Source organism: Haliotis cracherodii, unplaced genomic scaffold (assembly GCF_022045235.1).
Source record: "Haliotis cracherodii isolate W230 unplaced genomic scaffold, xgHalCrac1.p SCAF_5, whole genome shotgun sequence".
In the NCBI taxonomy this organism is placed as follows: domain Eukaryota; kingdom Metazoa; phylum Mollusca; class Gastropoda; order Lepetellida; family Haliotidae; genus Haliotis; species Haliotis cracherodii.
The window spans coordinates 61,984,995-62,007,662 of record NW_027266308.1 but is presented as its reverse complement, the minus strand read 5'-3'; the positions used below and the strand labels follow the sequence as shown (position 1 = coordinate 62,007,662).

Below are 22,668 nucleotides of genomic sequence, written 5' to 3'. Positions count from 1 at the left end.
TGTACTTCACCAATGATACAACTTCAAAGAATTTTAATGCAATGGTTGAAGAAATTGTATCTGAAATTATTGTTTTATCAGGAATAATATATTTTAGTTGCAGCTTTTACTATATATATATATTTAAAATTATAAGAACCACAAACACAGCATTTTGGTACTGGTGATTGCTGTTGCAGGATATTTTTATGTATGGAACAATTTGACCAGTCACCGTAGGGACTTCCCGGGCTACATGAATTTCGATTACGAAAATGTTATGTTGACATATATTAGCCAGATTGCCACAAATATGATTTTTAAAGAGTCAAAGTATAGCATTTTTAATATATGTATCCATTCTCAAGGAACTAATGTTTGTTTCAATGCGTCAAAAGTGGTAATCTGACCGTGGTTGCTGTATCTCTTCACACACGATTTCACCTAACTTAATGAAAACAATATTAAATGAAATTTTGAATAAGATTAATAAAATATAATACAAACACAAGTCCAGATATACAATGAACATGTTTTAATAACAAGAAAGTATAATAATGGTATTGTATTGCGTACTTCAGTTCGGATTTGCTGACTGGTATTTCTGGTGCTATGTGCTTGCGGTGATTAGTTGATAATGTTTTTTGAGATGGGGAAAAACATCTGTCATTGTAAAACCTGAGCTTATTAAACATGTAAGTATGTTTTTGGGAGCCATGCATTACCGGGCGCTATGACCTAGTAAGCGGTTTAATGAAAGGCACAACAACAAGGAAACGCTGTACTTGAGATTTGCGTTCCACATCATGGCGCATCGATAAATGGGCCCACGTTTATCGTATATCGTATCGTGTGTCAAGTATCGCGATGCATCGGAATATCGGTGTATCGTTTCACCCTTAATTGTACGATGCATGTAATATATTGTACGTATTGCAATATATGTATCATTATTGCAATAAATTGCAATATGGAAGTCAGACCAATACCCATTTACTACTGACAACATCTTGCTGAGGCAAGAGTGTTAACTGACTACAAGAGTCCAGTTTCCACCCTTGCTGAACTACGCTGGAGTTCCATGGCTCAATCATAGTGCCACCAGTGGCTGTTAAGAGTTATGTCCATTCTTTGTCCATCCTATTGACCAATCAGATACCACCTCTCATATCACTTGCATTCGCTTGATACAAAATGGCAGCGCCCAGTCAAGACGATCTGATCGATAATTAAGATGTATGTTGTAATAAAACTGGTTTTACCTCGGGAAGTTCATGGAATTATTTGAGCAGCTTGATTTAAAACATGAAGAGATTTGGATATATCTGTCGACGCCCAGTCGACAAAACACATGCTTTTCAAATCCTGCAGTCGATGAAAATCTGCATGTTGAAATCCATGTTGTTTATGAACCTGATGTCTTGTTCGTTACACAATTTTGATTGGACCATGCATAGACTTGTTAGTCCAGCCAAAATATAACTCCAGAACTCCAGACAATTTCGGCAAGGGTGGAAACTGGATTTTACAGTCAGTTAACTCCCTTGCCTTGAGAAGGTGTACTGACAATGGGCTTATTAAAAGCTTATTAACATATCACTAATATTGATTTTTGAAAACGTTATAATAGAAACACATGTACCGTATTCGACGTAATAAGCGCCCAGGGCGCTCTCAAAATAAGAAATAGAGAGCTCTTATTAGAATATTATTTTGGTGGAAAAAACGGAGTTGAAAGATAAATTTCGTGGTTTATGCTGACGGCCTGAACTGTTTATATACGACAGATATATTTTTCCTGAATTTAATTGCCCATAATTAAGGGTGTATATAACACACGCGTGCGTATTATACACAAATAAATAAGTCTTGTGTACATTGATCAGTCGGAAGGGGTGCTAATTGGGATTGTTCACTTGCCAATATATTAACAAATATTGCCGTGGGCGTTTATTAGAGCGGAGTGCTTATTACGTCAAATATGGTATTAAGAAACCGCAAACACCCACACAATGCATGTTCTTGTTAACTTCACAAGGGTAAACCGACATCGTCAGATGTTAATACCTTGTACAGTTATGGATTTTTCAAATTGTACCTGGGTAGTCGTTTAGCTGACTCGCTCATCTCTTATGATATGCTTATCATCATAAAAAATAAAAAGCGAATCAGATTTATTTGGCCATGATATGATATAGCAAGATAACTTGCGATTAACACCTTATATCATAGGCTACCTTACAATAATGACACCATAAGTCTTTTAATATTGCCAGTTTTATTACTTTTCTATGAAACTGACTGATGTTGATCACAGAATGGCTGTAAGGTGGCAATACATTAAAAACATCATCTGCCGTTTCTCCCAGATAGGACTGCTCTTGTGCTTTCTGTTGCCAGGATACTTGGCATGCATAATCCAATTAAAGAACGCTATGGGACATAATGACAGTGAAAATCGTTTTCACTCTAAATGGTTTATGTAATATCCTATGGAACAGAAAATATGGAGAACTCATGAATCATGTCAATGAAAACTCAGTAAAGCGATGATTATTAGTGATTAGTTGATAACTAAATCCACATAATGTGATTATCACAAGTCTTTTTCTCCAGTTTCAAGCAACATGGCAACCGATATTTGACAGTCGGCAAATTGATGCCATTCAATTTGACACCAGCCGAAGGTTATTTAGCCTGGTTTCCACAATTTCTCAAACGAATGATCTCAAACTAACTGACCCTGCTAGATCACATAGTTGTTCAAGTCTTTGAAAGGCATTTAAAAGTGATACACATAAGGAAGAGAATTGATGGATGTCAACTTCTTTATCATGAGCAACACAACGTTAACGGTGTTAAAACCCAACTCACTCACTCACTCAAGACTGCCGATGATATGTGAATATTACTATTCATATTCATACTAGTGTTGGAAATAGGGACTGAAAGCAAGGGCCTATGTCACAATCCTCAGGTCAACTCGTTAAAGGGGCTCTGTTTGTGATTCAAATACCAGTACTGTAGCAATTACCCCTGAGGATTCCAGCACCCCTGTAATTTCTAACTCTGCATACTAAAGAATCTGTCCATTAACCTTTATGTAATGAAAAGTGAAAAAAAAAATCTGAAATGCTCTATTTATTTATTCTGCCGAACGCAACTTGCTGATCATATCAAGTAATATGTCAGTGGGGAATTCTGTTGCTGACCAATTTCCATGATGGACTAGCTTATCACCTTGTTTGAAAGTATAATGCAACTCACCTCTACGACATTTAGTTGCTTCTCGGAAGATGGTATTAACTAGGGATGAATCAGATTGGAATATTACGTTATCTCTAAGTGCAGTCCCACATCTCATCTCAAAACACAGTCTGTGTAACGAGGTAATTCTTAGTGTGATTTTCTCATGAATAGCAATGTTTTGTCAATGATTACTTCAACCTGAGCTAATAGTAGATTTAACTGCCTGTTATTCATGGTATTTGGTGCACTGCAGTGATATTGATGGAAACTGATTGTAGTGTAAAAGTTTACGTACAACAATTTCAAGACCTGTGAAGATTAGGGGTAGAATAGGCCTTCGGCAACCATGATTGCCATAAAAGGTGACTATGCTTGACGTAAGAGGTGACTAACGAGATCAGGTGGTCAGGCTCGCTGACTTGGATGATGCATGTCATCGGTGGTGAAAGCTGGGGTTAACGTGTTTTCATACACACTTGCGTGTAGCTTCACTGGCTGACTTACAAGGTACCATGATGTCAACATGACACAGGACATACTACCGGATGTCAGGAACGTTATGAAAGTGTTTTCATTCTTTATTGAACATTACATTTTACACACTTCTATGACCCGTGAAGATCCAGGGTAGAATAGGTCTTCAGGAACCCATGCTTGTCGTAAAAGGCGACTATGCTTGTCGTAAGAAGCGACTAATGGGATCGCTGATTTGGTTGATGCATGTCATGCCAATTTCGTGGATCGATGTTCATGATGTCAATCAATGGATTGTCAGGACCAGATTCGATTATTTACAGACCGCCGTCATATAGCTGGAATATTGCTGAGTGCGGCATTGAACAACAAACAAAAAAACCCAAACATTTCAATGATTTCTCTTGGGCTTGTTTAAATTATTCAATATATTTAATTGAAAGAGCTGTATGTATTTGCTTTCTGAACATAAGACAGTTCCTTCGTTGCTTGTTTTGTCCCGTCGATTTATTACCACAGGAAGAAATCACTCGCATCAAAATTTAGACTCTAATAAAAACATTGTTCTCTTTTCAATGACCCTTTTGCCCCACAAAATGTACACAGTACTGGAAGTAAATCTATTAGTATGGTATCCTTTTGAATGTAGGTAGGTATTCAAAGACAAAACAAATAAAATGTCTGTGTACCTGCCAAAATCAGCCAGTCATGATTTAAGCCAAATACTGTAAAATAATCATGTTGGTTGTTTGGTAGTATGGGCTGTGTTAAATACGGTTGAACAAGGATCTTGCCAAAAATTTCAGTTTCCATTTGAGACTGCTATGTTTTGAGCAAATGTATAAACATGTTATTTGAATCAAGCTATTTTCCTCTGATTTAAGCTGTATCATTTATTGCAAGATACTTTTATCTGTACAATCCTGAGATCTGGGTATTTTTTGGTTCTTATGAAGTTGTCTTGACTGAGATCAAGGTGTGAAAGTAATGTGTTTTGACTGGAAGTACTTGGTGGTACAGTGAGCGCTTTGAGGAAATGGTGATGAAAGGGGCCTGCTTCTGTTTTTGCAAGTAAAAAACGCCTCTAGTTTAAAATTAATATGCAGTTGTCATGGTTACAGGTTCCATCCCTGTGTCATTATGCTCTAATAATGTCCCCCAGAGAGGTGTGTTTGGTGCAGCCATGTTATTGTTAAGGAATGTCATGGTGCAACTCATCGTTATAAGCAGTCTGTTGTGGTCACAATTAGTTGACTCACATGTTATAAGCAGCCTGTTGTAGTCACAATGAGTTGACTCACATGTTATAAGCAGTCTGTTGTAGTCACAATTAGTTGACTCACATGTTATATGCAGCCTGTTGTAGTCACAATCAGTTGACTCACATGTTATAAGCAGTCTGTTTTAGTCACAATGAGTTGACTCACATGGTGTTTGATTGGAATGTTGTATCTTTGCCAAGTTGCCATGGAGTCTGTTCTAAGCTGTGTCTCTGTTACCATTGATACACTGACTTGAACTATTTCCACACTTTAAGTTATTAGTGCCGTAATATTACACTTTTTGTGTGATGAGGTCACAAATTGACACAGGATATAAGCTGCAGTAAGCGCTTAGACAATAGTTCCTGACCTGCCCTTCCGAAGTTCCATTTGTTTGTTAGCTTTTCAGTTTTGATATCGCAATCTAACAATCGTAGCATTGAAATAATTATGGTAATGTTTAGAGCTTGAGGAAAACCGAAGGCTTTGATCATTGCTGATAACCTTTGCAACCACTGGAATGACGTGTAAATCATGATGAAGGTGATTGTCGTGTTTGAAAAGATTCAAATTGTTGAGTATGAGCAAGATGAGCTGTTATTTGATTGGCTGGAATGTAATCCTCACTGCCTCACTCTAAGACTCTCCACCAGTCGTTCAGCTGCTTTTTTTCAAACGTGAATCATGGTAAATCACATATTCATGGTATATGCAGAAACAATGAGTGAATGAGTGAGTTAACGCCGCTTTTAACAGTATTCCAGTTATATCGCGTCATGTCAGCTTAATGTGGGAGGAAAGCCCGAAGTGATGCAGGTCTCAGACGTTTACCACTTCGGTGAAACCCACGAGCATGGGTATGGTGCTGACAAACCTAGAAACAAAATCGGGGTAAACCGGGATTCGAACCCACAATCCTGGGTTTCTGGCGTGCCCAAGGGTCGCAACTCTGCACAGCGAATCGCAGCGCCTTAGACGCCTTGGGCATTTGTGTGGCCTTTGACAAGAGACATTTACAGAAAGCTCCACGTGTGTGTTACTTACGTCTTAATCCCTGCTTAATGTGTGCCAACCCATCTCATCTATACAGTGACAGGGGTTGATTTAAGTGATGGCCCGTTGGCCTGTGGCCAGTTAAAATTACGAAAGGCTGACTGAAACATGAAGTAGATGTGAAAATTTCACCCCTTCTCTGTGTATGTGTAATTTGATTTAATTGGACACTGCTAGTATTTTTTTAGGGGGCATAAGATATTTAGAAGGCATGAGGTTGTGTGAATGTTTAACTCAAAGATCATCTCGGTAGAATGACACAACCGATGTCAATTATGTAATGTTCTGTATAACAACATCTGTATTTGCTCATACAATCGTCTCTGATGAGGCCAATGGAAGCCATACACACACACACACACACACACACACACGCACATGCATGCACGTTGCTATATAAGTGCAATAATCTTGGACGCGACGTTTAACCCCATTTCAACTCAGCTCACCTCAACTTTAAAGCAGTCCATAATTTATGTTACATCTGAGACCTTACTTTCTGCTAGCTATTAGCTATAAAGACAGCCATACCGGTTCGCCATAACCTCAAGTCTATATATCCTAATTTCAAGTCTAGACACAAGTATGCTAAGCTGAGAAAATGTAAATACTTACCACTGAAGAAATGCAAATAAAAAGTCATTGTAAGCCTGTAACTATGACTTGAGAGAACTATTTTGGAAGTTTGTGTTGAGTTAAACGTAATTAACATGTTTTAGGCTACATGTTCGTCGCCCCTTAAGACCATCTAAACATGCTAAAGAGAAAGATATCTAGGAGAGGTTTTCGAAAATTAAATGACGTAATTATGATAAAACACAGCGTTTGATCTCCTTCTCAATGTATGGAAAATGGAGTGATTTGGTCTGGTGTAAAGGATGCAAAACAAATTATTTGGACACAAAAAGAAATAGTCCTGCATTATATAATATGTCAGTGTTCGAGATTAAAAATGAAAGTCAAGGTGTCCTTGTCAATACCCTGATGTTAAAAGTTACAGATTTGGGGGTCCTTGTCATTACCTGATGTTAAAAGTTACAGATTTAGGTGTCCTTGTCATTACTCGATGTTAAAAGTTACAGATTTGGGTGTCCTTGTCATTACTCGATGTTAAAAGTTACAGATTTGGGTGTCCCTGTCATTACTCGATGTTAAAAGTTACAGATTTGGGTGTCCTTGTCATTACTCGATGTTAAAAGTTACAGATTTGGGTGTCCCTGTCATTACTCGATGTTAAAAGTTACAGATTTGGGTGTCCTTGTCATTACCCTGATGTTAAAAGTTACAGATTTGGGTGTCCCTGTCATTACTCGATGTTAAAAGTTACAGATTTGGGTGTCCTTGTCATTACCCTGATGTTAAAAGTTACAGATTTGGGTGTCCTTGTCATTACTCGATGTTAAAAGTTACAGATTTGGGTGTCCCTGTCATTACTCGATGTTAAAAGTTACAGATTTGGGTGTCCCTGTCATTACTCGATGTTAAAAGTTACAGATTTGGGTGTCCTTGTCATTGCTCGATGTTAAAAGTTACAGATTTGGGTGTCCCTGTCATTACTCGATGTTAAAAGTTACAGATTTGGGTGTCCTTGTCATTACCCTGATGTTAAAAGTAAAAGATTTGGGTGTCCTTGTCATTACTCGATGTTAAAAGTTACAGATTTGGGTGTCCCTGTCATTACTCGATGTTAAAAGTTACAGATTTGGGTGTCCTTGTCATTACCCTGATGTTAAAAGTAAAAGATTTGGGTGTCCTTGTCATTACTCGATGTTAAAAGTTACAGATTTGGGTGTCCTTGTCATTACTCGATGTTAAAAGTTACAGATTTGGGTGTCCTTGTCATTACTCGATGTTAAAAGTTACAGATTTGGGTGTCCCTGTCATTACTCGATGTTAAAAGTTACAGATTTGGGTGTCCTTGTCATTACTCGATGTTAAAAGTTACAGATTTGGGTGTCCCTGTCATTACTCGATGTTAAAAGTTACAGATTTGGGTGTCCTTGTCATTACTCGATGTTAAAAGTTACAGATTTGGGTGTCCCTGTCATTACCCTGATGTTAAAAGTTACAGATTTGGGTGTCCTTGTCATTACTCGAGGTTAAAAGTTACAGATTTGGGTGTCCTTGTCATTACTCGAGGTTAAAAGATACAGATTTGGGTGTCCCTGTCATTACTCGATGTTAAAAGTTACAGATTTGCGTGTCCTTGTCATTACCCTGATGTTAAAAGTTACAGATTTGGGTGTCCCTGTCATTGTCCTGATGTTAAAAGTTACAGATCTCAGGGTCCCTAGATTAGGTACTGCAGGGGCAGACTTCAAGGACCCAGGACCCACCTGCTACTTAATGCAGTGGGTCATGGTGGACTGTGAGTCTTCATATTTTCAACTGTGTCAGATCCGCGTTGGCTGCTGCGAGACTCTGTGTCATCCCGGCTTGGGTCTGTAACTGTCGGTCCGCCGAATGTCAGACGATCAGCCTAATATGGTGAGAATGTCAAACACGATACACACTGAGGGACATTTAACCTGTTTCAGCCTTAACATCACCATGTGATGAATGCTCTCAAGGAATATGTCTGTCACCCATTGTGGAGGCCCCTGTTTACCCTTCAGCTATATCTGTGTATAGCGATTTAATAACGATTTGGGATGGGAATGGTAATTGAAAGCTACTCGCAAGCAAGTAAATTCTGGTGATTACATTTGTGAAGGTTGTTGATTTGTATGCTTGCTTATCTTATACAGTAATCTCAGTCTTTCTTTATGAATTATCCTGTGCCTATCATGCTTCAGTGATTTGAAATCCAATATTTCTCATCAATTTGGAGATGGGAATACATGTCTTTTAACAGCTAAACTTTAAAAACTGAATAGACTTTATCTAACCATGCAAGATTCTGAAGTGGTTTCTGGATTTCTTCAGTTGAAAGTGAGTGAAGTAAAAACTGAACACGATTAAAAGTGCCACTACCAGTAATACAGTAACTACATTAGCAATGAAACGTATTGAAAGTTGGGACCAGTTTATTGATTCAGATGTGACTTTTGATCTTTTCAAGTTGTGTGAAGTTGTAATTGTACCAGAATGTGGGCGGTCCTTAAAAACTAGAGTGACCTTTGCCTATAGATAATGTACTTTTAGACAGTGGCAAGATTAAGTGGTCCCAGCATGTCTCCCTGGTACGTTCATTACAGACACAACATGGGATACGTTGCTGGAATGTAAATCTCCAGTCTGTGCTGTTAATGTGAGGACTGACACATTGTATGCATGATGACGGCACAGCTAGACAGAATGAGACATTATTGACATCGTACATGTTCGGCATGTCGCTAGACTCATTAGGTCAGCCAAGGGAGATTGCCTGAGTTTTCCACACAATGGGAACTGGCTCTCTTTTGATCTGGCAATTTGGACTTCTTAATGGTTTAAAAATTCCACAATTACAGCGTTTACTTCTGTTGTTTCTGAATGTCTTGGCTTTCCTACAAATAATCAATCAATTTCAACCATGTTAACCTAACAACTGCAGTAAGAGATTCAGCCTTATTCACTGAGACAGAACATTTAACCAATGTAGACAGTTCAGCCTTTCACCGCTGCAGAACATTTAACCCATGTAGACAGTTCAGTCTTTCACCGCTGCAGAACATTTAACCCATTTGTTTCTGTGCAACCATATATTGATATAAAATGATGTGTATTGACAGGTGTAAATCATCCTCTAGTTGAGCACTAGTAGCTTACGGTTCACTAACATTTCAAACTCGACCTTTGTATTCCTTGAAACCGTCAGGAGAAAGTGCTTATGAAACCTCTTTGTGGCCATTACTCTGCCCTTTTTGTTCAAATTGTGATTTGGTCTGTGTGTAGTTAGTCACGGGGCTTAACATATATTTCCTTCTTGCAATATTATATATTCTGACTGCGATTTGACCTTTGAACTTCAACCAAAGTTATAAGGTATTTGGGGCAGTCGGGTAGCCTAATGGTTAAAGCATTCGGTCGTCACGCCGAAGACCCGGGTTCGAAGCCCATTTCTGGTGTCCCCTGCCACGATATTGCTGAAAGCAACATAAAACCATACTCACTCCCTCACTATAAGGTATTTATGCAGAAGACATTTTTATATCAACGGTATTCATAGTCTGTCAGTGTTTTCTAAGATATTGACACTTTAAACTGTTGACTATATATGCAGGTGAGCTACAGTGCCGCCATGGGACTGTGTTTGAGATATGTCATTTGTATGTCCCGCAGTGTCTTGTTTATAAGGAGGAGCTAATTAAAGGGAAAGCTTTGCTGTATTTCAAGGCACAAAAAAATCAATAGGCACTACGGTAATTGATGAAGTTGCATTGGTCCTGCCATGCTTGCAGGTTAGATTCAATACAACAACACTGGCATGTGTTGTACATATTGACCAGTCCTTGGAGTGTTGTGTGGATTTCTGGAGGCAAGTTGTGTGTGTAGGGTGGTGGCTGGTATGCCGCAGTAATTGGTTAAAGCTGCCCGAAACATGTAAGGTATAGCAGTTCCTATAGTAAGGTTCCAATGTAGGCCTAAAGCTGTGTCATCATTCTTTAAAAGTATCTGGACATATAGCCCCTACATAGCCTTGTCATTGGTATTGTGTCATAACTAACATGATTTGTAGTAATGTATTCGTTGATGCAAGAACCTACAGGCTAACTGCAGTCATGGATGACTCTCATCCCGCTTGAATCCAACTTGGCAGTGATACTGCTGTTGACTGGGGTGGACGTAGGCTTACCTATCACATAGGTTCTTGCTTGCAATTCCTTTTTCCGAAACAATCATTACTGAGGGCTGACTTAATGTCAAAATTATACCTCCACTGTGCAATGTGATCTCATACATTTACAGTACAGCCCTACACCTTCATTATACAATGTGATCTCATGTCTACTACAGTACAGCCCTACACCTCCATTGTACAATGTGATCTCATGTCTACTGCAGTACAGCCCTACATCTCCATTGTACAATGTGATCTCATGTCTACTACAGTACAGCCCTACACCTCCATTGTACAATGTGATCTCATATCCACTACAATACAGCCCTACACCTCCTCTGTACAATATCACCTCATATCCACTACAATACAGCCCTACACCTCCTCTGTACAATATCACCTCATATCCACTACAATACAGCCCTACACCTCCTCTGTACAAAATCATTTCATATCCACTACAGTACAGCTCTACACCTCATCTGTACAATATCATTTCATATCCACTACAGTACAGCTCTACACCTCATCTGTACAATATCACCTCATATCCACTACAATACAGCCTACACCTCCTCTGTACAATATCACCTCATATCCACTACAATACAGCCCTACACCTCCTCTGTACAATATCACCTCATATCCACTACAATACAGCCCTACACCTCCTCTGTACAATATCACCTCATATCCACTACAATACAGCCCTACACCTCCTCTGTACAATATCACCTCATAATCATGATATGTTTCAGTCTGGACCTCCACCAACAGATAGAGGAGCTGCAGTGTCAGCTGATCCGGAGCAACTCACACATCTCTCTCATAGAGCATGAGCTGATAGACAGTAAGCAGCTCGCGGAATATGAAGTGCTGAAACTGCGGGAGGAGTTTGCTCGACTCAGGGACAGATACGACAGGTAAATAACTTAAAAACAGAATAAATGACAGTATTTATGAGTATATCATATGTGACTTTTGCCAATGATAAATAGCCAAAGGATTTACTATTCTTTAAGATGTATAATATCTTTTTGTTTCCTGTGATGCCAATTTGTTGAGGATTAGATCAGTGTTGTAAATAGGCAGAAGGTTGCTATGTGGACCACTGTCAGATTTAATCCTCTATTATTGTCAACAGTGATAAATAGATCCTTTATGATGCCTTGAAAAGTCCTCTCTTATTGTGTTCAGTAATGCACAGGATCTTTATTCCTTGAACAGTCCTCTATTATTGTGTTCAGTAATGCACAGGATCTTTATCCCTTGAACAGTCTTCTATTATTGTGTTCAGTAAGGCACAGGATCTTTATCCTTGAACAGTCCTCTATTATTGTGTTCAGTAATGCACAGGATCTTTATCCCTTGAACAGTCCTCTATTATTGTGTTCAGTAATGCACAGGGTCTTTATCCTTGAACAGTCCTCTATTATTGTGTTCAGTAATGCACAGGATCTTTATCCCTTGAACAGTCTTCTATTATTGTGTTCAGTAATGCACAGGATTTTATTCCATGAACAGTCCTCTATTAATGTCTACAGTAATGAATAGATCCTTTATGCATTATACAATCCTCTTTTATCATCTACAATAATGATTAGATCCTTTATGTGGCCTTATATGATCCAAGGTTCTGATGTTCGATAATGATTAGATCCATAAAAGTTTATGCACAGTGCCTTAATGATGCCACATGCTGTTTGCAGGCTGCTAGAGAGCCACAAGAGGATGCAGAAGGTGAACCACGACCTGGAGGACAAGCTACTTAAAGTGGTCAGTACGGGCTGCCTTCATCCTACAGCTGGAATACTGTCTCACTATCAGAACACAGAAGAAATGTTAACACTTGTGTGTCTTTGATAGTGTGCATTCATGGGTCATGTTCATTGACAACAATGGTTTAACTTCAACTTGATTGTCACATTATGTACAGGGCCTATAAATGGATGTTTTCTTTTGCATTAGAATATATGTGTTTTCAGGGTTAGCTATGTAATGTTCAAAATAATGATATAATATTTTTTGTTCAAGGTTAACAAATTTGAGGGAGAGAAGGTGTCCCTGCAGCGAGAGGTAGCAGCCTTGACCTCCAAACTTGTTGATGGCAAGGTCACTATCTGTGAGTTAGAAGAGGAAAATGTAAGTATTGAATTACAGGCGGATCTTCATTGTCCTCTCGTTACAGCCACACCAGTGTTTTAGAGCTCGAGGACAATTGCTGAAAGAGTAAATAGAAATCGAACCAAAGATGGCAAAACTTTATTTCAGTATTAGGTGCCTTGTGGCCAAATAGAATGATCTCTCACAGTTGTGTTGCTGAGATGGGCATTTCATTTTGATTCTTTAAAAGTTTTAGACAAAGGAGATGGAATATGGAATATCTTTGGTTGAAGTACTTCATAGTTTTTTGCTGTTACTTTCAGTATTTGATAAAATAACAAGCAGTTTTGAAGTGGATGTACTAGACAACATTTAAGTGATGGTGATATATTTCTCTCCTACTGGACTGCCTCTGTGGTCTAGTGGTAGAGCGCCTGCCTGGATAGTGGAAGGGTGTGGGGTTTTATTCCCGGCTGAGTCATACCTTAAGACTTGTTGTTACCCTGTCTGATGCTAGGGATTAAGGGGCTAGAACCAGGACTGGTCAGTTCGGAGTCACTAACTGTGTCTGAGTAGGATATTCATGTTAAACTGCGGCATGGTATCTCAGTGGGCTAGCACTATAAATCAGCATCATTCTGGACTAGCAGATGAGTACAATAATCGTTAAACGTTAAACTCCATTTCACCTCCATTTCACGAATCCCGACATGGGTACAATGTGTGAAGCCCGTTTCTGGTGTCCCCTGGCGTGATATTGCTGGAATATTGCTAAAAGCTTCGTAAAACCATACTCACTCACTCACTCACTCACTCATGTTTGCTTCCCTCCCAGGAGCGGTACCGCAATGACTGTAATCTCGCAGTGCAGCTACTCCACTGTAGACCATCCAACTTTGTGTCACATAAACTTAATTCGGTAAGCTTTAGCCAATTCTTTGTATATTTGTTATATTTTATCATTTAGAGGCACTATTTAGAGTGGTCCTGTGATCTATATATTGGTCACAATTTGCTCTGCAGAGTGGGCTCCCTTATCTCTGTCAGGATCCACTGGGTATAGTTATGGGTTTGAATCCTTGATTATGATCCTTGGTTTGTCAGCACCATACCCATGCTGATGAGTTTCACCGAAATGATAAACGTTTAAGACCTGCATCAGTTTCGGCTTTCCCTCCACATGGCATTTTGTTGCCATGACATGTGATGGAAACAATGCTCAATCCAGCCTTTATTCCAACTCACTCATGCAATGATGCATGTCATCCCAATTGCCTAGATCAATCACTGGATTGTCTGGTCCAGACTCGATTGTTTACAGACCGCCATCATATAGCTGGGACATTGCTGAGTGCGGCGTTAAACAACAAACAAACAAACAAACAAACAAACACTCATGCAATGTGTGACAGTAAACCTAAACTCACTCACTCATTACTGTGAAGACCCGTGAAGATCCGGGGTAGAATAGTCTTCAGCAACCCACGCTTGCGGTAAAAGGCGACTATGCTTGTCGTAAGAGGCGACTAACGGGATCGGGTGAGCTTGGTTGATGAATGTCATCGTATCTCAATTACGTAGATCGATGCCAGTGATGTCAATTACTGGATTGTCTGGACTGCCGTCAGATAGCTTGAATATTGCTGAGTGCAGCATTAACCAACAAACAAACAAACAAACAACAATCATTACTGAGAAACAAGAAAAACTGTTACCAAGTTTACTCTTCAGAAGGAGAGTGTCTGGCTTATGCTTTAAGGTTTACATTGACTCATTAAAAGTGTTGTGAAGATTGTTATTAGTGTGAATTTAGAATTAAATTATCTCTTATAGTGTCACAAAGATGGCGACTACCATAGGCGACTACCATAGGCAACGACCTAGTCGATCAAAAAACGAAAAACATTCACGATTTCATCCCTGACTCAAAAACACAGGCAATCGTTTAAAAGGGGGTTTAAAAGATGAAAAAACATATTCATGTCAACAATGACAGGCAGCGGTAAATCACTTTTATAGAAGGTGTAGCAATCGTGGATGTTTGATTTTATGAAACGTAATCCGATTGGACTATTGATATGTGCGATACTCCAGTCATATTTAGCACAGGAAAGTAGGCTTGGTGTGCAAGGGTGGAAACAAGACTTTGATAAAAAGGTAGTGGACACTCTTGCCTCGGGAAGATGTAAACTAGCATACCGGAATTAGTATCAAGTCAGTCATCTTATCTAGTGAGCATTTGTAAGTTCTGCCTTTGATTGGCAGGTTTCTGGAATTAGTATAGAGTCAGTCATCATATCTAGTGAGCATTTGTAAAACGTTTAGATCTCCTCCATCTCAATATTCAAATTGCCACACTCTGCTGCAGCTTCCAATGGACTTGCAAGACAGGGTGAAAAAACACATGACCAGAGAACAGATTCTCAACATGGAGAACAGTGTCAAGGAGTCCAAGTTGATCCGAGTGCCGATGCAGACTTTCCCACCATGTGCCATGGTCTACTCCGTCAACAACACCGACGCCGACACCAACATGGGGAACGTGTCCCCCACAGAAGCAGTGCCAATGTCCCTCATAGCCAAAGTGCTAACCCAACCCGAACCCAGGCGGAAACCTCAGAGGACTTACATCTGTTTGAAGTGTAAACGGGACGTTGTGTTGATTGACAAACAGGTCCAGGCGACGGGCCTGCGTGACCTTGAACGGAACAGTTTGCCGATGAGGGTGCATCGGACAGGAAGTACGAGTAGTAATGGTAGTGGTAGACCCAGACACAATTCTACGGAGACAGAGATCTGATACGAACTGTTGTGTCACTGTGTGATATGCCTTCATGGTGAAGTCGCCGACAACTGTAGTCAGACTTCATGTGTGACTGAGTGTTTTTAGCATAATTGCATTTCCAAACTTTCCTGTATGATGATGTATGATGCGTAGAGTCCACCAGGGTTCCGATTGGAACATATTCAGGTTTGCACAGAATTTGATACAGTTTTGCAATCTAAATATTCACAATTTATGCCTTGGATATATGAGTTTCAGGCCACTTCGTATGCAGCATTGTGTAAGGTCTTATGGATCCTAGAGACAGGCACAACTACCATTGTACCAATATAGTGACTGACGACTGTAAATATTTTTGCTACAACATTTGGCTAACATGGTAAATAACTCTTTAAAAACTAGTGCAGGCATATTGTCTTGTTGCTGAGTTGAATGTTGTTCTAAGGTTTAAAAAAATAAAAGAATTGGTTGTCAGGCAATACTTTTCAAAGTGTAGTGCAGATGGGCACTGTTTTTTGTTTGCTTGTTAAAATTGGTATGTAACCAAATATACAGCTGTGTATCATCAACCTTTGGAAGGGGCCTCACTATATATTAAAACAAGCCGCCATGACTATAACACGAGATGCGCCATAAAGTAGTGCACATGTAAAGGGAAGTAACTATGTGCTACATTGGATGACATTGTTTTATTAGGTTTATAAATTTTTGGGGAAAATGGAAAAAAATGACGTGCGGCGGACTTTGTGATGAAACGTGTCTGAGAGCCAAGACTATTATTTTTTTAGCCTAAGGTGGGTTGGGAATTGTCAGCTCACCTTGATTTGCTGAATGTGTCCGTGGCTGCTATTAGGGTTGTTATTTTAATAGATTTAAATGACATCCATATTTCCTAAATGTAATTTATTTTCGGCGTCATGTTTGTTACCAATTGTTTTGCCCTTTTAATTGAAATTTTTTTAAAAATATTTAGTGTTTAGATTTAATTATAAGAAATCAGCTAGAAATTTACGAAATTGTGTGCTATGTAGTACACACCTTGTACTAAATCACTGAGATGGCAATTTTAATACCTGGATCATTAGGACAGTATTGTTCAACCAGAATAATTCATTAACAAGTGATTGTGATTGAATCTTCTAGAAAATAGTGAACGATGGAATTATTATTTATTTTAGAAATTTGATTGTTTACATTGGTATCTTGTGTCCAGTCTGAGCTCTATCATTGGTCTTGCCTTTAATTGGCAGCTTTTCTGAATCTTGTTTCACATATTTGCTACCTCCAAATAACTGACTTGGGTGGAACAGGTATTGTTCTATAAATAGGTATATCGGGAACCTATTAGAAAACATAATAAACCCATCTATCTCCTTGTACCTTGAGAATGTTTTATGTGATTGCTCTAGCCAGTGCCAGTCGGAGCGAGGTTGATTCAGGTCCAAACTGACTTTGTCTGCTGACTCTAATTTTATGATGTATATAAGTGCAGGAGTTCATGTTTACCCTGGGGGCACAGGTGGCCAGTCGTCTAAGGCGCTGCGATTCACTGTGCAGAGTTTCGTCCCTTGGGCACGCCAGAAACCTATGATTGTGGGTTCGAATCCAGGTTTGCCCCGATTAGGTTTCTAGGTTTGTCAGCACCATACCCATGCTCGTGGGTTTCACCGAAGTGGTAAACGTCTGAGACCTGCGTCACTTCGGGCTTTCCTCCCACATCGGGCTGACACGCCGTGATATAACTGGTATACTGTTAAAGGCGGCGTTAAACCCAACTCACTCACTTACTCACTCATGTTTACCCTAAATACACAGATTACACGACCACACCTAGACCTAGACTGGAAGTAGACACTAGACTGTGGAACATACTCTTCTTCAAATCCCAGATGGGCGGTTGGGGAGCCTGGTGGTTAAAGCAGTCGCGCATCACGCCGAAGTCATGGGTACAATGTGTGAAGCCGATTTCTGCTGTCCCCTGCCGTGATATTGCTGAAATATTGCTAAAAGCGGCGTAAAACCACACTCACTCAAATCCCAGATAAGTTTTGTAGCCGCTGTTCTTATCATTCGCATAAGGTATTGATAGTTTCTATTGTATCTCTTGTATCTATATGGCTGAAATATTGCAGATGCGATGTTAAATCTTAACATTATATAATATTTCATACTCTAAAAAAATTCTGCTTAATATTCTATGTGAAATGATTTCTAATTTGTATGTTTCTGTAACACAAATGCACAACAGTGATCATGATGTTCAGTTCTTTTTAACAATAACCAAGTCACTTTCTTATGCATTATTCACTGCAGTAGAGCTCATGTATATGTGATGCCTGCATTGTTCCAGTAAATATAGATCTATAAGGAAATACAGTTATTCTACTTAAAAAAGAGAGAGGATACATTGGGAAATAGACTAACATCTAGTCTCATCTAGAATATGTTTTGCAAAAAAAACCAGTTGTAAATTAATAGTTATATGATATAATCAAAAGGAGCCAAGAGACTTTCTTCATTTTCAGCCTGACGTAATCCAGACTTGCCAAATAGTATAGACTTGCATGGGCTTTATTGGCTATATTTGTTTTGGGTGTCTGCATGATAGACCAATTGGGTAATTACTAATTACGCAGAGAGTTAATATATGATTGGTTGTTTTTGAAGTTTTCAATCAGTTCAAAATTAATTTGGAAATGGTGATTTATTTTATTTTGTGTATTTTACTAAACTATCCATCTAGTCTTGAACTCTGAATCCTCTCTATCACCTGAGATATTTGACACATGCACACTTCTGGGGTATCTTCCTGTGCCTAAAGCCTGCCGCTCTCCTTACAGCAGTGTAACAACACACTGTATACTCTCTTAACTGACCTTCCCACTTGATGGGATGTCTGCTAGTCTGGTTCTGAATGCTTCTGCTGTCTGACCAAGTCAGTTTGTCTGTTTGTATCTAACAACTAGATGAAGAATTTCCATTGTAGGACAGATAACTTCATGGCACTGGAAAGAGTGAATATTAAGTGAATATTGTGGTTATTTATGCTGTCATACTTAATACTCATGCCAGAATTTCATTTTGGCAGTGGAATGTCACTATATTGGAGAAATTCAAGGAAATCGATACACAGGGTTTGGCACTTTTTCGGAAATATAGCACAGGACATGCTGAAACTTTTATTTTCCAAACAATGAAAGCTCTATCAATATGTCAGATGTTTTAAAAAAATACAACCTAGCAGACATCCCAACGCTGAATGTTAACTTGACTGGGGCTTCAGGCCAGTGGGTACAGAGAGCTATAGACCATTACAACAATTTTCTGAAAAATTTCCTTTGGTAGAAAATACTTAAATGTTGTATCTTGTATGATTGTTATGATTACTGTTTTGTCAAGAGGATGTAAAAGATTATGTTCTTGATGCGTGGTGTTTGTGATCAACTATTTTAACATTTTTACTACCGGGTACTCAAAAGGAATTAAAAAAACCCCAATGTTTTCATATGACTATAGTTAACCTGTCATGCCATGACAGATTATCCATAGTTATGTGAAAAGTTTGGGTGTTCGGGATCGGGCGTTCAGGATGCTGACTTGGTTGATGCATGTAATCATATCCCAGTTACGTGGATCAATGCTCAGGATGTCATTCACTGGATTCTTTGGTTCCGACTCGATTGTTTACAGACCACTGTCATATAGCTGGAATATTGCTGAGTGCGGCGTTAAACGACAAACAAAAGAAACTTTGATAATGATTTTATGAGTGCTTGTATCAGTGTGTCTCACTATATCCTGCTTGTCATGAAACAGCTTCAGTCTTCCAGTCATGCAGCCTGTCTCCGGGACCGTGGTGATGACACTTAAGTATTTATTTTATCAGATGAGTTTATTACCACTGTTACTTATTCTTCTGTTAGGCTAAAAAATTAATAGTCTTGGTTCTCAGGCACCGCCCACATCATCCTAAAGTTTGCCTTACATTTTGTTTTTATTTCCCTTTTAAATTTAAAAAAAATAAAAATCCTTAAATATTACAAGTCCAATGGTAGTCAAAAACTGTATTCCAGTATTTTACTCAAGGAATACATTTATGTAGGGAGGCCTTTTCCCAGCTTGATTGTACACAACTGTTTATTTGATTACACACTAGTTTGAAGAACCAAAAAAAACCTCAAAAACATCACCCTCCCGCACTACATTTTCAAAAGCCATTGCCTGAGAACTAATTCTTTTATTTTTTAAGCCCCAAATCAGGGCAACTCAATGCTATACTTACCAGCTCTTCTTAACGTGACCATGGCAACAGTTGCCTTCTATGCTTGGTGTGAGCAAGATGGTATTTCAGTTTGAAGAACGTTTGTATTTATTTTTTAAGTTGTTTTGGGTGTGTTTATATATTGTGGGTTTGAAATACTTCATGTTTGTATATTGTGAATATGAATTTGACCAATATGAAAATGGCATGTGTATGTAGGACTGCCACTATGACAGAATGGTACTATTAAATTGCAGCAATATAGGTTTAGTGTTTGTACGTAGCCATTGGTTAGGATCTCAAGGACATTAGAATTGTAATATGCATGGTAGAGTATGTTTGTTCTAACAATGAGAAGTCAACTGAATGAATGTTTAACTGTTCTTATTCACAACCATTCCAGCTGTTTTAGTCCAGAATGATTAGAGTGACTGTCTCCAGAGTGTATTCATTAGATAACAGAAATTGTTATTATCAGAAGAGGGGGCACGGGTGGCCCAGTCGTCTAAGGTGCCGGGATTCGCTGTGCAGAGTTGCATCCCTTGGGCACGCCAGAAACCTATGATTGTGGGTTCGAATCCCGGTTTGCCCCGATTAGGTTTCTAGGTTTGTCAGCACCATACCCATGCTCGTGGGTTTCACCGAAGTGGTACACTTCTGAGACCTGCATCACTTCGGGCTTTCCTCCCACATTAAGCTGACAGGCTCACTCACTTACTATTGTCAGAAGAAAACCATGGTTGTGTCCGTCAGCCATGCCAGGATTTGCTGCTCATTTGTTCAAATCTCAAAATTGGACCTTTGATCAGTTGATCCAGGCATGGAAAAGGGGCATCACTCTGCATAGTGAATTTCTATGCTTTAGACTGATATCATCTGGTCATTAAGTGTTTTGATATTTCAAACCAAACTACTTTTGCAATATTATTAGATTAAAAAAGTAGTTGTAATTTAGTGTTCCATTGAAAGAGGTTTGTTACTATTTCGTTTGTGTATCATCTATTAAGCGAAAGAAATCTTATTCATAATCTCATCTGAAGCATACCATTTTGTTACATCTGTGGTCTATTCAATCTGCCTTAAGTCAAGCCATTTTAAGAAAGAAACACCTGGGCATCCCCTATTTAAGTGGGCATGACAACATACTCCATGATGTCCATATGTGTGATACATCTAATGTCACCACTGGCTATTGCTTCCAGTAACTGGGATGTAAGCCTCTCAATATGTATGTCATACGTCATTCACTTCTCAAACAGGGCATGTTGTAAATAACTCAAGTCTTTTCTTTAACTCTCAACTCCTTTGTGAGTTGTGAAAATGATCTGTCTATTGAAAGAAAGGCTGGCTACCGAGATTAAGATGTTCCATGAGTATGAGTTTGCTTCCATTTGAGCTGCAAGCCTTGCTTATGCTCATTTGTGACCAACGCGTGTTATTCAGGGACAAGCCGAATAGACTCGTGCCCCTCTCGTGGCCATTTTTATGACCGGGTTCCGTCTTAGTGCCAACAGGCATACCTAAAACAATTGTCAACTCGTATATTTCAGATGCAATTTAAAGCACATTGGAATTATACAGTATGATTGAACACATTTAACTGTGTCTTAGGTATATTTTTAGATGCAAGTCATGTAAAATCAAAAATTATTTCTGAGGGATTCTTTGACGAAGAATTTGAAATCATACGCACATTCTGATTGGTTTGTTGTATTTTCGCACATAACATTCATCGATAGGGGGACGAGTCTTCCTGCAGGTTACAGAAAGGGGTGAGTGGTGACAAATGGTTTATACTGAAGGGTTTTTGTTGTTGAACAAGGCAGTACTTATATGTACCTCAGGTAACCTTCTTCATATGCTTAGAACAAGTGGACATGTCCATTCCATAAACTGGAACCAGTTCTGCACCCAGTTCCGTAACTAGGGTACATATATGTATTCCAATTTTGGTTAGAGTACATATCAATAGCAGAAAGGTATCTGGGGTACATATTTATGCTACCCACGTTTGATAACCAGCACCGAATGAAATGGGATGAGGGAGTGCTGTCCAAGCAGGACATATATACCAGAGTCCTCCTCTTAACACTTAGCTACAGTATTGCATCGTATTGACTGCATAATGACTATTTACACTTGGTGTTTACTATACAGTTATTTATTTCTGTGAAGGAGGTTGAAGAATCTCCTGTTTAACCACACAAAGTTGGGACACATGATGTAAATATCTTGTCAGTATTCACTGCATCAGGGGTGCCACTTTCACATTCTCAACATCCATTAAAAACATTCTCAAAACATATGTGTACTTGTTTTGTCATGACATGTTCCAATACTGCTTGAAACAGGTCCATTGCTTGTTGACATGGGGTAGAATAGGTCTTCAGCAACCCATGCTTGCCGTAAAAGATGACTATGCTTGTCGTAAAAGGCGACTAACGGGATCGCGTGGTCAGGCTCATTGACTTAGTTGATGCATGTCATTCCAATTTTGTGGATCGGTGTTCATGATGTAAAGTGCTGTGTGCGGTGTAAAACAACCAACCAAAACCAAAATTTGTTGACATAAATTGTGCATCGGAAGTCAGGTCCAGCTATAGCGTGACGACATACATTCTGCTGGACTAACTAACTGTGATGAGTAGCACTGACCATCAGTGGCCAAGCAAAGTCCTTGATGACAAATCTACATCATAAGTCTGGCCAAGCTAAATCCTTGATGACAAATCTACATCAT

At 39.1% G+C, this 22,668-nt stretch overlaps 1 protein-coding gene across 2 annotated transcripts in view; it reads left to right on the top strand.

Annotated features, from left to right (window-relative positions):
• Window positions 1-18,545, top strand: part of LOC139443127 (tight junction-associated protein 1-like) — a 39,011-nt gene extending 20,466 nt beyond the window's left edge. For both annotated transcript variants that reach the window (XM_071224075.1, XM_071224074.1), the window contains 5 exons: window positions 11,538-11,702; window positions 12,489-12,555; window positions 12,814-12,921; window positions 13,718-13,801; window positions 15,251-18,545. In XM_071224075.1, coding sequence (XP_071080176.1) covers window positions 11,538-11,702; window positions 12,489-12,555; window positions 12,814-12,921; window positions 13,718-13,801; window positions 15,251-15,682 — 856 coding nt within the window. In that variant the 3' untranslated portion in view covers window positions 15,683-18,545. The remainder of the gene's footprint in view (window positions 1-11,537; window positions 11,703-12,488; window positions 12,556-12,813; window positions 12,922-13,717; window positions 13,802-15,250) is intronic.
• The last annotated feature ends 4,123 nt before the right edge of the window (window positions 18,546-22,668 follow it).